Source organism: Centroberyx affinis, unplaced genomic scaffold (assembly GCF_046629955.1).
Source record: "Centroberyx affinis isolate AG114_WGS23_722 - 3 ecotype Tasmania unplaced genomic scaffold, CSIRO-AGI_Caff_v1 ptg003583l_1, whole genome shotgun sequence".
In the NCBI taxonomy this organism is placed as follows: Eukaryota; Metazoa; Chordata; class Actinopteri; order Beryciformes; family Berycidae; genus Centroberyx; species Centroberyx affinis.
In genome coordinates, this window is record NW_027281509.1 from 58,645 (window position 1) to 73,188 (window position 14,544).

At 42.5% G+C, this 14,544-nt stretch overlaps 1 protein-coding gene across 1 annotated transcript in view; it reads right to left on the reverse strand.

Moving 5' to 3' along the window:
* The window catches only part of LOC139661682 (TBC domain-containing protein kinase-like protein), a 46,165-nt gene extending 31,644 nt beyond the window's left edge, over positions 1-14,521 (reverse strand). Inside the window, exons 1-22 of the mRNA XM_071540212.1 lie at positions 14,140-14,521; positions 13,405-13,617; positions 12,763-12,835; positions 12,232-12,346; positions 12,013-12,086; positions 11,086-11,227; positions 10,897-10,957; positions 10,747-10,808; positions 10,331-10,392; positions 9,759-9,907; positions 8,784-8,922; positions 8,598-8,697; positions 8,426-8,475; positions 8,166-8,295; positions 7,215-7,313; positions 7,075-7,137; positions 6,855-6,981; positions 6,537-6,587; positions 6,337-6,420; positions 5,292-5,377; positions 3,142-3,178; positions 1,195-1,356 (exon numbers count right to left, since the gene is read on the reverse strand). Coding sequence (XP_071396313.1) covers positions 1,195-1,356; positions 3,142-3,178; positions 5,292-5,377; positions 6,337-6,420; positions 6,537-6,587; positions 6,855-6,981; positions 7,075-7,137; positions 7,215-7,313; positions 8,166-8,295; positions 8,426-8,475; positions 8,598-8,697; positions 8,784-8,922; positions 9,759-9,907; positions 10,331-10,392; positions 10,747-10,808; positions 10,897-10,957; positions 11,086-11,227; positions 12,013-12,086; positions 12,232-12,346; positions 12,763-12,835; positions 13,405-13,597 — 2,059 coding nt within the window. The 5' untranslated portion in view covers positions 13,598-13,617; positions 14,140-14,521. The remainder of the gene's footprint in view (positions 1-1,194; positions 1,357-3,141; positions 3,179-5,291; positions 5,378-6,336; positions 6,421-6,536; positions 6,588-6,854; positions 6,982-7,074; positions 7,138-7,214; positions 7,314-8,165; positions 8,296-8,425; positions 8,476-8,597; positions 8,698-8,783; positions 8,923-9,758; positions 9,908-10,330; positions 10,393-10,746; positions 10,809-10,896; positions 10,958-11,085; positions 11,228-12,012; positions 12,087-12,231; positions 12,347-12,762; positions 12,836-13,404; positions 13,618-14,139) is intronic.
* Between the last annotated feature and the right edge of the window lie 23 nt (positions 14,522-14,544).

Here is a 14,544-nt window from a genome sequence, read left to right on the forward strand (position 1 = left end):
TTTTCATACAAATCTCTCATGGTATTCCAGTATGAGCAAAGCAGGTACTTGCTTCCGGCAGTCTGCTAGACCAGTCATTCTCAATCTTTTTCATATCAAGGACCCCTAATTTAGTCCACATTAGGGCCACGGACCCCCATTTGATGAGATTTTGTCTCTCGGACCCAAATCTGAAAATATTTTTATTGTTAATATGATTTTGTCCAGAATTCCATGACTATCTGTATTGTAGGTAGAGAGATAACAGAGAAACTATGATCAAAACAGTCATTCTTCTACATTCTCTAATTGTGTTAACTTCTTGTAGATGAAATAATGGTGAAATTTATTTGAATTTGCTAGGGACCCCCTGGAACTCCCTCAAGGACCCATGGTGGTCCCCGGACCCCACGTTGAGAACCAATGTGCTAGACTACCATTCCCATGGCAACCATTAGCTTTCTTTTTTGTGTCTGTCTCTACTCCTGGCATGAGCAATGCTGCCATTGTGGCTCACGGTACGCAGAATAGTGCTTCTTGGTCACTCTGAATCCTGTCTGATAATAGCGAAGAATCCAACGGCATCAGCATCCATCGCTGTTGGGGAACTGAAATAGTAACACCTCAGAGTGTCTGCACAATCTATATAGACTAAGGGTAGAATTAGGCCTAAGTATGGATGATAAGTGATGGAAATGCTGGCAAATCAAGGATATTGGGGGTGGGATTTCAGCAGCAGGCAGATTTCCAGGGCTCAGTGGTTGCTCCATTCCAAACAATCTTCCTCTGACTGCTCGACAGATGCAGAGCACAGCGTGGCATGTAGCATATCTATGTAGGAGTTAGAGACGCTTTCTTTGGGGATATCATTAACTCAGACGTATCAGCATACATTAGCCCTCGGAAGACCAAAACACAGTTTTCATACAAACCGAGGGCAGTCGCTGATACAGGTGGACAGCTCTCCATTCAGGCGCAGGGAAGGCGGTATGTCAACACTTACCGAAGCAAGTATAGTAGAGATATAAGGGCTTAACGCATGCAGAAAATAAACAAGAATAAATGCTGTCAGGCAGGATTCTATTATTGAGTATCATTTATTGCCTTCCTGGGGTATGGCCAGCCAAGTAAATAAATATGAGCTATGCCTGGAAAGAGGGATAAAGCGAAGAGACCGTATTTGCAAAGGATGTAAGTAGCAGCTCCTGTTCTCACCTGGCAGGTCAGAGAAGAGTAGGATGCACTCGTTGAAGCCATTAGCCAAGAGACGGTCCCTCAGCTGCTGCAGGATGGCCACGCCGATACAAAAGGGGAAAGAGGAGTTACCCAGCAGCAGCGTGTCCCACAGGTGGAAGATCTTGTGCAGTGGAAACACATCTGTATGGCGGGTACAGAAATAAACACAACAAAGAGAAGATTTTGCAAAATCACTGAATCCGTGGAGGAATACACAATAGGATCTGACATGTGGGACAATGGCACACAACATGCACACAGTGAGGAACGGGGAGCCAGTTTGCATATAATGAGCATGATTTGCATGTGCATAGCACATTTACTTAACATGGCTCTATGTCTTTAAAATGGGGAGCTCACTGAGCAGAACTGTGCATTGGCAAGATAGCCTGCAGGGATATTTGAGGTGGGGGACGCAGCTGGGAAAGTGTTTTTTGGGTGGGTGTTGTTATGGAAAAAAGACATAGGAGGAACATCAGGGGGCTGAGGATCTTTGGATCAGAGAACCTAATGCACTGCACAGGTTATTTCAAGCCAAATAAAACCACATCCTCTATGATGTTTCCCACTTCAACTTCCCAGTTATTATTTCAATCGTATATTTTAAGTATTCTAAATGTAATGTTTCCTCCCAGTTGAGATTTATGCATGAAATCTATTATCCACCTGTTTATGTTATCCCAGGTTGTGTTGAGGTGGATGCTAGGCAGTAGACCTGTGTGGGCAGAGTGTGACTGTGGTGAGACTGAGAGAAAGAGGGGTGGGGGTGGGGGGGTCTTCAACACATTAGCAGTCAGCAGCCGACTGGTGCATGTGAGTGACAGGCAGTGTGTTTGTGTGTGCGTGTGTGAATGTGCGCCTGTGCCTGTGTCTGCGTGTGTGTGAATGGAAGATGACCCTCCAACCCTATCTCATATTGGATTGGGGACATTAGCAGTCAGAGGGGCACACCTCCTGAATGCTGGACTCACACACTGCCTCAGGGGGAGGATAGGGGGTAAAAGGGTCACACCTCACACTCTCCACCCCAGGAGTAGTGTGTGTGTGTGTGTGTGTGTGTGTGTGTGTGTGTCTGTGTGTGTGTGTGTGTGTGTGGTGTGTGTGTGTGTATGTGTGTATGTGTGTGGGTGTGTGTAACTGAAGAATGGCAAATATCCCACTACAAAACCCAGGCTTCTAGATAAATCAATGAATGGAATGTGCACTGATCAATTTGGCTACAATTAATGTAAATGATAGGTTATCTTTCTGGTTTTTAGGAGTCTGCAGACTAGCAACAGTTCTCATGCATCTTCATGAATGTTATATTAAGACAGTAAAAGGTTATTCAAACAGTTGTGCTACACGATGGGGCTGTGAGACTAAACTCTCAGAGGAAGGAACAACTTATAATTGCATATAATTTAATATATTTGTAACACTGATCCATGGCCCCTGTTAATATCCTCATATGTCAGAGCACCAACTGTGCTCTGTGGGAAGGTTAAAGCGTAATGCTGCCACCAACTGTCAAACTGCATACTGATAACCAGGCAAAATAAAAACCCTATACAGCTGATACAGCACAGTAGCTGAAGGGACTCACTTGAGAAGTTAATTGGAATCAACAACTATATTTAAACTTGGTATTTTTAAATTCACTCAAAACGACTAGAAAACATATGCATATGTGAATACATGTGCAGGTGAAAATCTGAAGTAGCGTGGTTGAGTCCTTCCCCTTCAGGACAAGAATTAATTAGCAGCCGGAATAAAGGTCGCAAAAAAAAAAAAAGGCTCTTTGTCCATACTGGAGCCACTGACCTTTTCAGCCTCCTCTGTTATGATTCTCTAATTGAAGCTGACTCAATATACCCTTTGAGATTTGTGGATTATGCTCAGTGCCACATCATATCCACATCATGCATACAAAGAATAGCTACTTACGTGTAAACATAGTCAGGAACCAGGGGATAGCATAAAGCTGCGTGGGGGGAGGAAAAGGGAAATGAGAAATAAGTATGTGATAATGTTATATTGCTACATATGTTGGTATCAAATGTCGAGTTGAGATAAAAACAAAATTGTTAAGGGCTCAGAAATGAATTACTTTCTCACTCTCGAGGCCTGTCTCTGAGCACAGGAGCACACTTTGATGGCTACAAGTTTCTATAGCCTCTGAGGAAGAGAAACGGCAATAAAGAGCAAACTGCTGAGTTTGGTTATTAGTCAGCGGGGAGAAAGCTAACAATGAAATCTCATTACACCAATCACTTCATCCCTCCTTCCTTTTCCTCCAACCTCCCTCTTTCACTCTCTCCATTCCATACTCCCCGGGGAGGAAATGCATGAAATTGAAATTAAAGCGTGCCAACACAGACTCACAAAAACACACACACACACACACACTCGCACAGACACACACTCTCCACCATTAACCACCTGTTCTAACACCTGCCATTCGCTGGCCAGTCTCACTGGGGCTCTCTCATATTCAGCAGCGAGGGAGTGGAGCAGGGTGTGGAGCTTATTTCGGCTAGTTAATTGGTAGCTAATCGCGGGGGAGCTGGTGAGCGTTCAGCGGACCTCTTCTGTGCCCAGGAGTGATGAGCAGGGGAGAGCCACTGCACTCCAAGCCTCAGCCTCAATTTGAACAAGTCTGCAGTAGGAGCGCGGGTCCAGCCAGATTGGATTAGTGCAGGTGTAAATGGCAGACCCAGGAGAGGAGATGTGGCCAAATTGAAAATGGCCTGAATTAAACCACAGGCTACGTGCAACCTGACTCGCTGCCTATGGCTTAACTCATTACCAAAGCAGAACCCTTGCACACCAGAAAATATGAAAAGATTACTCATGGTTTGTGTTTATTTGAACAAGATTTGTCTGTATTGCATTAGCTATGTTTTTGTATGCATATATGGGAAATCAAATCCAGTTTGTACTGTAGTGCCTTAGTGTGACATTCAGTCTTTTCAGGCCGAGGGATTTACCACTTCAGTAAAACAACAATTCAGCGTCCTCTGAACTTCATAAAGGAAATATTTACCGTTTGTAAAGTCTAATTGCTGGATTGACATCAAACATGAAAGCTGTATCAACAAAGCTTGTTCCAATATCATCCCAGCCTAACAATGAAAACAGGCATATACAGTCCCCTTTGAAAGGCAAGTTAACGCTGGTATAAAAGTGTCAAGTAAACATCATAACAACACGCTTTTCTTTGAAGAGCCTCCGCTGAACAACAGAGGAACAATTTCATCAAAGAATCACAATAAGACATCTGTTCAAGGTAATGCTTAGTTTAAAAAAAAAGAAATCACACTGCAGATATAGGCAGAAACATTTTAACAACGCCTACAGGTAATGTTCATGCAAATAGAACATCTGACAAGAAGGCCTAAGTATCTCCTCTAACTTTCTTTCTTCCCACACACTTTTAAACATGACAGACAACCAACAAGCGCAGTTTGGTGCCTCAGTTGTACGGATTTACAAAAGGGGGGCTGCATCATCAGAAACTCCAGCTGTGTCTGAAAGGAAGAGGTTTAAATCCCTGACTCCTCCGTGATAAAGACCACACTCTCGGGTAGATAATGTCCCAGAGGCTGGTCCACCGAGGTGACACACATTCATCAGCCCGCTAACTCACACCCTAGAGAGACAGTGGAGGCTTTAACCTTGCCATTGTCTGATCAGAGATGTAGAGAGGGAAGGGAAGGGCGGGAAGAGGTGGTACGGAGTAAGAGAAATAAGGCAAGCCCGGTGGAGGACAATCATTAAGGCTGCCTAGCAGACATTAGACGCTGTATAAATCATCAGCAGTGGACTATAGGGAGAACTTGGCCCTGGCTCAAAATTCTGGAGAGGAGGATGGGGAACAAAAAATCTCAATGACAACGAGAGCTATACATGGTGATCCACGGATCGTCATTTGCTTTGCCCCTGGCGCTGAGCCAGAGTCCAGAGTCATCTCTTACTAGCTTTGACTTTCCATCACGGGTAAACTTGCAAAAGGAGAAAAATGCTGTTATCCTAATATGTCCTCCCCTGCTGTCTATTGTCAGTCTGTCAGGACGCTGGCGCTCTTGGTTACTTACGTCCGGGATGAAGCCAATCTCATTTAGATGGTTGCTTAGCTCTGGGTCATGGAAGGCAATCATTTGGGAGAAGACAGTCAAGTACTCTGGCAAAAAAAGGGAGAGGGATTCATGCATAAATTTACCTGGAAACCCGTTAGTAGTAAATTTATATGCTGAGATTTGATAGTCTTAAGACACTTTTTGTGTGCCATTTTCTTCCCCAAAACAATAAAAGTACGGGAATATGCTAAAAAAGTGAAGGGATTATGACTTTAAATGAAACTTAAAGCATAGGTCATGAACCAGACAGAAACCCATAACATTGCAAGTAGACTGCTGATTCACTGAGCTGGGAAAGTAACATCTTTACAACTATGTCAAATGGAAAGTCAGACAAAGTGAAACTGTGCTACAGCCATTCCTCAGTCTGTATTCCAACGTAAGTCAACAGAAGAACTCTGACCAGACAGATAAACATTAGCCAGCTCTCGGGGGCATCTAGCAGTGGAAAGAAATGATAATAGCCACATTCCCCATAGAGTTCAAGAGGTGTACGGTGTCGCAGTTTATCACTCAAGTAGAAATCGCTTCTGACATTTCTCTGCGGGCTTTTGCAGTTTCATTTGTTTCCCTATCTCTAAATGATGTGGCTCAGCTGCAAACTCCATTAAGACAGATTGAAATTAGGTTTCACAGCTCAGGAACAATACGGAGCCAAAATTTAATCAACATTGAGCTGACAGCCTGTTGCTCTTTGCTAGTGGATGTTAATTTGTTTTTGAACTTTGCCAAAAGCTGACCATGTTTAATACTGATTGCTTAACTTGCAATGGCAGTTAACTACATTAGCTCAACTCACAGACAACACTGGATAGCTATAGTGGCATCATGTATGATATGAGAATGTAGTGAAGTGTGTAATTGACATTCCGTACAGGAGAAATAAAACACGTGTAAGCAAAATAAAGCTTTAGTGGTGCATAACACAGCAGCAGCAGAGTGCATTTTTCTGGTTAGTGTAGTGAGCAGTTAGACATCATGTGCTGTGTCTAATAACACTCACCTTGGATGACATGAGAGTTGTCCTTCAGGAAAAAGTTGTACAGGTATTTGGGGATGAAGGCAGACATGCAGGCATATGCCAATGCTGTGAAGAGGATGGCATAAGGAGGGAAGGAAGACAAAAAGAAAAGGAAAAAGTATGTTAGCAGTGACAGTAGCATGGTATTTCAGAATTCACTCTTTCAGATGGAAATGCCTTACCTTCATTGTTGAAATTCAAGTAAAGGAATGGGGCACAAAGTGAATCCAAACCTGAAAGGAAGAACTCAAAACAGTCAATAATATACTGAATTTACTATAGGGTCACATCATTTTATCTCAATACAAGGGTGGGAGTTTAAAAGGTATGACATGACCGCCATCTAGCGTCCAGTCATGTATAGTACATCATCCTAAGGAGTAGAGTGAGACAGAGGAGAGAGAAAAAACAAAGACGAGACATAAAGAGAGACAGACGAAAGAGAAAGAGGGAGAAACAAAGCGAGCGAGCGAGAGAGCAAGCGAGTGAGTGAGACTGACCCTGCCAATAGACCAAGTCAGGATGGGAGACCACCCAGGCTTTCAGCACACGTCTGAACTTGATGTGGCCCTGAGGAGACGACAGCAGCTCATCGTACTGGTGGCAGCGCGGGATGTCCACCTCAATCTGGTAACATGCAATGAGCAACATGTTAACGCTATGAACTGACTCCATACACTACCATGTAGTTTTAAACATTACATCGAAGAGATTAGGTACCTGTCTGTCCGTTGGTATAGGAGTGTCCTTGTCTATGCTGTCGTACTTGGCTTGAATGTCTCCCTAGGCAAAAAGAAGAGATAATGTTCACATGAACAATGCGCAAACAGCACCTTTGCTAGTCCCAGTTTCTCTCTTACCTCAACGCCGAGCAGTGCAGCCCAGGCCAGTCCGCGAATGAGAGGGGGGATGTCCACTCTGGCCTCTTTCCACACCAGGTTCTTCTTGTAAGGATAGGCCTGAGGACCAAAAGTCAAACAGCTGCAGTAGTATGTCGTCCAGATTTAATACAGCTATAACTCATTAAAATACAGCTCTGGAAAACATTAAGAGACCACCCCATATTTTTTGAAAATCTGAATTTTTCTATGGCAGTGGTTCCCAAACCTCTCTTCGAGGCACCCCAGCTATTCCCGGTTGTTTGAATTCTTGCACTAGAAGTGGGAGAGAGTCGGCCAGAAAGAATGTGAGAGGCTGGCGGAGAGCATGCCAAGACGAATGAAAGCTGGGATAAAGCATCGGGGTTACTCCAACAAATATTGACTGTTGAACCATTCCTAAGTGAAGACATTGTTATTTTTAGGATTTACTTACCGATATGAACTTGTTTAGTTTACATTATTCAATGTACAGTATGATGAGATTGTGTATTTTTTTTTGTATTTTTTATTCTTGGCAGAAAATGATAAGTGGTGAACAGTTATCATTTTTCTGCAAACAAATGTTCTGAATGAGATTATTTTTGTTTGAAATTACAATCAAATGTGGCCATTAGTTCATAAAAGAATATCAAATTACATTTTGGTCTCTTAATTTTTTTCAGACCTGTAATTACTAGAGTTACTTTAGTTGAGGGACACAGACAGAGAATAAGTTCAGAGTTGAAACAATCAGCGGGCTCTGAAAACTTTCAGGCACTTTGTCTTTAATTGGAAAACAGAGTTCTTGAACCTGCCAGGACAGAGGAGAGTGTGCTCATGTTTGCGTGTTTGGTGCGCGCCTTGTGCTCTGCGAATGAGTATCCTTTTGTGTGTGTATTAATGTGTGTGCATGAGTGTGTGCGTGTGTGTTCATTTGGATGGAGCCCAGACCTTGAGGAGCCTGTCAAAGAGGATGATCCGGATGAGTTGGTACTCTGTGTCCCTCTCGCGGATGATGAGTGGCAGCGTGACGGTGGCCGACAGCTCATTGCTGCTGTTGGACTGGGGCAGACTCGACTGCCTGAGTGGAAGGAGAGGCGAAGAGAATACGACTTTACTCAGGCCCAAATAAATGACGAGGTGACGTGAAAAATAGCGACAGGGGGAGGAGAGGAGGACAGCAGCAGGCGTAAGATAGATAGATTCCTTACTCGTCCTCCAGCAGAGGGTAATAGGCTTCTCCTGCCACATCCTTCAGCCTCTGAAAAGGCAGAGAGCAGTTATTTTCATAAATTAACACTCAAGCATATGAAGAAAAGAATACAGGCAAAGTGTTCTGTGAGACTGTGTTGTGCATGACTGTTTAATTGTCTCTTGTCTTACATTTCTGAGCTGGCAGAGAGACAGCGTCACTGTAGTGTCATCCAGCAAGAAACTCCGATCCCGGCCCTGACCAAATGACTCCCCATCCTCCAGGAGAAAACTATAGAAGAGATAGAAGACATGTTACCAAGTCTGAATATTATCTAGTTTATAGTGTGTGTGTGCATGGGTGTGTGTGTGATGTACTTGGGTAGTGTGCAGACTGGAGGTTTGGACTGGATGATCTCCTTGTTGGTCAGCTCCTTCTCCAGGTCTCCGCCTGCCAGACACCACAGATGGTAAACCTCGTCTATGGCCCGCTCCGACAGGTAGTCTTCATCGTCATCTACCAGCACACACACAAAAAATACCACTTCCAAAAGTCGCATATGCAATTCATCTGGCCTAGGACAGTTAAACAAATGTTGTAAATGTGAACAAATCTCTTCCAAAGCTAGAAAGCACAGAAGAATACGTCTAATTTGTGCTGTCATCAAGATGTACAGCCTGGAGCTATTTCATTACAAATGAAGAGGAGACTGAATTTTTGTTTGAACTTGAATACAAGATTGTGTGATTGTGTGTCACTTTAATCCAATAATAATCTCCCTGAAGTGGAAAATTTACCTGGATCCACAGAAGATTTCCCTGGGGTCTATATTCTATTTATTCCTATTTATTCTCGAGTGGGCTTGACATATGTTTCACAGATTTTAGGTCGGGACAAGCTATAACATCTGTCATTTCTGGCAAGAGGAGATAGTAGCAAATGTACACTAATACAAATAAGGCTGCAGAAAACAGGATCTGATATGTTCTGGAATTCAGAGTAATTATTTTTCAGTCTAGGTGTCTGGTATCTCTATGCAGCACAGAGAAAAAGAGGCACACAGAGCAGGATACATGTACCTTCAAGTTAATGGAAAAGATGATCCACTGGATTAGAGACAACAAATGTCACTGATTCAAACTTCTTATATGTTACAACAGATTCTAACAGGAGATGATAAATAGATCTCTGGAAACAATCAGTATTGATGCGGGCACGCTTAATTGAAGTTAATTTCAGGTTTTAATTCAGCATTAAGAATTTGTATTTGTGAAGTCACATCAAGTGGAGGAAGTGTCAACAGGAGGCAGGTTTGACCAGTGTGTGTGTGTGTGTGTGTAGATGCGGCAGACCTTTGCAAAGGTCACTGATGTCCTCTGGGAGCTCCAGATGCGCACAGCGCAGCGAAGAGGAGAAGAGGCTAACAGGCTTCTGGAAGGGAGTGTAGAGGCAGGAGACCCCACTAAACACTGGGTCCCCCAGCAGCTCTGCAGGGGTCGGCCTGCAGGGAGACACAGACACAGTCATCTAACAGAATCAGTAATCACATCCCACTCATTTTCATCACTAGTCTGATTTGCCCTATTTGCACTCTAACACAATATCTAATCAAACACAATCACAAACACAGAGACCTTTAACTGAAGTCTTTAAAAGCTGTGTATTCTGAAAATGTAAGCTTTAGTGAAGTCAAACTTTTATTTTTTACCAACAACAAAGAATATCTTTTCTTTCAGTGTCCAGCGTCTGTTTATTTTGGTATCATATTACCAGTTGGCTTCAGCATGCTGGAATCTTGTTTTCCATACATGCTGCGAATATTTCATGACCTTCTTCTAGTATATGTGCGTGACCAAAGTGTCTTGGAAAGTAAATAGCAAATGTCCTCCAACAGGATATGATTTCCAACCAAGACTGTATTTACCTTTTGGATGGAAGAAAGGTCAAGCATTTCCGTAATAACGCTAGAACATTCTCAGGCAGCTCCTGTAAAGCACAGGGACGATTTTATTAGTTACGCACACTGGGCTTTCAAAAATCCCACAGAAGTGAAGTGAAAAAGATCAAACAAATGTTTACACAGAATTGCTAGTCCTACTACATGTGGACTGCGAATGAAACCATTTAAACAAACACTAAAGAACAACATAAGTCTGTGTAATCCTAACTTACTGGACAATGTTGAATTTCTGCTTATGATCATTTCCTGAGATTGGTAAATGATGCAGAAAATGCTGACAAATAACAGACCTTTTAGCTTTTAGGGAAACCCAACTACTGGGCCAAATGTAATCACATCTGAATACAATCATAACGTGAATTTCACGATGTCAAGTCTACCTTGATGGCATCCAGGCAGCCATGCTCCTCCGCAAGGACAGTGACAATGTCATCCATGCAACCTGAGAATGACCAAATCACAGAATGAGCCTAATTGAAATAAAGAGCACAATGTTCAGCACTTAAGGTAATTACAACCTTTCCACTTACCCAAGGTTAGGATGAATTTCAGTCGCTCACTTATATCAATATTCTGCAGCAATCGTCTGCCCTGTAAGAACAGGTTCACAGCATTAGATTTAAAGGTGGAAATGAATCCTTAAACACAAATTCAAGCAAAACCGCACCAGCCTCAAAAACATCATCTAAAATGTCAAATATTTTTAAAGGATTTCTTACAGCACACATTTCAAACAGCAGAACCCCAAGAGACCAGACATCAGTCTTGGGCCCTGAGGGCAGAGGAGCTTCATCGTGGGACGGGTCGCTGGGGTGGAAGGAGCCTTGGGCGATCACCTCAGGAGCAAGGTATGATGGGTACCTGTGGTCACAATCGCACAGCAGAGTGGCACATTATGTAGCCAGCCTCTATAAGACATTTATTAGGATACCCAGTGCTCTCCATTTAATTAAACCGAGCCCCATGGTGTGAAAGTGAATGAAAGGCTCAGCGTAGTGCACTGTAGCTACAGATCCTAACAACAGAAAATTCATTTTGTAGTTTTCCATCCATCAGTAAGCAAGCTTTACTGAGTTTCTGACATCTCCTCTCCATATTATGTCCCACGGGAGGAATTGATATATGACATTCAGCAGACTACACAATTACTCTATCTTAATGTTGGTATTGTTCACATTTCTGTCATGAAGTGATGTATGCAGGGCACAATGGTTCTTATCAGCAATCTGCATAAGAGTTTGACAGATGCGTTTATTAAATTTTCCAGCCAGATGTTTTATTAAAAAGCATGAATATGCGCATGCAGCACGCACACACATGCTCGCACACGCCACCGATCCTCTTTTCAATCTGCAAAAGGATATTACACAGGGAGACTTCGCAGAGCACAAAGGCCTTTGGATTAGGATAAAAGTCCCGCGATCTGTTACAGTACTTCAACCAGGAAGCTACTTTGATACCCCTAACCTGGTTTCTATGAAACAGGATGGACCATTATGCATCAATCTTATCGTCAGTCGCCTATTTTATCAAAGATTTGACTAACAGCAAACAGATACAAGTGAATCTTTGACCCAGCAGCTGAAGAGTTCCAGAGGAGCATTGATGGACATTTCTCTGTGATGAATGAGGAGAAAATGACTTACCCAATGGGAAAATCCACATCAGCCCCATGATCAGTCATGTGATAGAGGCCAAACTTTGCCAGCTTGACATTCCCCTACAAAAAGAAAAAATATATATATATTCAATTTTAGAGTGCATTTGGCTGATTCTTTCATTTTTTTTCATTGGATAGACATCCAGTCAAGAAAAAGTAAAGACATAAAGCAGCTCCACCTGCTAATGAAAAGAGGCAGCAGTACCTTGCAGTCCATGAGGACGTTGTGTGCGCCGAGGGCTCTGTGCACCATCCCATGCTTGTTCATGAAGTCTAGACCTTCAAGGACCTCATAGGCTATCTGCAGCACCTTCTCTGGGCTAACACACACACACACACACACACACACACACACACACACACACACACACACACACACACATTACATTACTCACTTCTGGGAGTGAAGTTGTTGGATAAGTTGCGAATGGGTCAAAGTAAAGATATATAGATTTTCCAACACCAAAACATCTTAAAGTATAAGCTATTAGTTTGCTCTGTAAATACATAATGTAAGTATAAAAAACTCCAACAGTGTTGTTATTATGCAAGTCAGCCAGCAGATGGCAATGCATAGTGTTTCCCACTATATATCAATAATACAGCGTTTGCACAGTAACTTCAGTTCCAAAAGACAAGGTCAAAACAAGTCAAAGAAGTCAAACAAGTCAAAACATTGCGTTCATCACATTATTGTTTCTAAATTTCTAAAGAGGGATTATGATGATAATCTCACCTGGCTGTTTTTCCCTGTTTTTGGAAATCACTTAAACCGCTCTCATAGTGTTCAGCAACAACAACCAGCCGTTCTGTAGAGGAGTGGGAAGAGGAAACGAAAGATAAAGATATGAAAATGAGGTAGTAAACATTTATTGGATATTAGATATTTATTGTATTGGTAGATGAGCTCAATGATATAAATAAATGCTTTATTTACTCAGTTTGAAGTTTGCCAGCAAATAGCCAGCTCACATAACTTAGACGTTTAGATCATTTAGGAGACCATTTAGCAGTTAATATGTAACTACAAAGATTTAAAGGCTTATGTAAGCCAGACCATGAACTAATAAAACAACAGGGTGAAACGGGATGAAATAAGACAGCTGTCACCAGCTGAGGAAGTCAATAAATAGTGATGTATATGGAGAAAAGAAAAGTGCTTTGGCTAAAATCACTCACTTGTTGTATAAAACATTGTTGTCCCCTAAAATGTTGAGTGATTCCTTAAGTAAAAGGCAAAAGCCAGGCAAGTTGCCTGATAAGCTTAGTGAGAGTACACATGCTCAAGCACAGAATATCAAAACAGTTATGAGAATTGAGGATTTGACACACGATGTGATACTGGACCCCCTTATGAGAGCTAGACAGAGAGCCGTACCGTGTTTCCCTCTGGAGATGTCCACATACTGGCAAAGTCTGGGGTGAGTGATGGTCTTGAGGATCTGGAAGCGTCCCAGGATTTTGATGGAGTTGGGGGTGAGGGGGAGGCCATTGCTCCCACAGACGTCGTGCGGGAGAGCTGAGGCGAAGAAGGTGAAAGCCCCCAGCTGGGCGTCCTTGAGGGGCCGCATCCTGCCTCTGGCTCACAGCACTGCTCTTGGACAACAGAGTGAGCAATGTAATATGAATCTGAAGTAAACAAGTTGTCTGATAATGTGTTTTCAATTCTGGTTGTGTATATGTGTGTGGGGTGGTGGTGGTAGTGTTGGAATAATAAATCATACAAACAGCATATGTCCAATTCTAAAAACAAACAAGGTGTTCAATGTTTGCCAAGGGATAAAAATAACCAAAAACTCGACTGCTTTAGCGTTAACATCTGCCATAGTTAAGGCTTGTGTATCTGCAATATTACTGGGAACGGAAATTCTTCTATATTAGAGCAGGCAATAGCTTAAACAGTCTTTGTAATGATACGTATATAAAGCCATACGTGTGATTACTGTTGTTGAAAGAGGAAGTTGGGTTACCATAGGGGTATGGAGTAACGTTGGGAAACAGAATGATACAGTTTGAGTCTGCAGTGATACTGCATCAACAGAAAAAAACGGAAACCTGAAACCGGAAACCTGTAATGCTATATGCACTACCTTCAGAAAAAGTGTCTACTCACGCTTAGTGAAAAGAGTATATACTCATGTCGACAGGTTGAACTTGACGTTATTTTGATATTATTTTCAAAATGAATGCTATTGCAGCCTCCGGGATGTGCTCGGAACAGCTGAGTGAGCGTGACCAATGACGTTGTTTTTGTGCGACAAACTAAGCAGTGTACCAAGGAGGTTCTACGAAAAGCTTTGTAACAGGTTGCGGGGACTCAAATGAATAAACTTCTGATTTTAACTTTTCCTGAACAATTCTTTTTGGTGGATTTGGTGGTTTCGTTTCTGATTGTAGAAATCACACACAGGCGATTGCAATTGACTCCTTAAATTGCAACTAAAGCGTCCGATCTCTATAGCGGATGTCAACGCAGATACGTGGGCATTTATCCTATCCAGACAGTATACAGATCTAG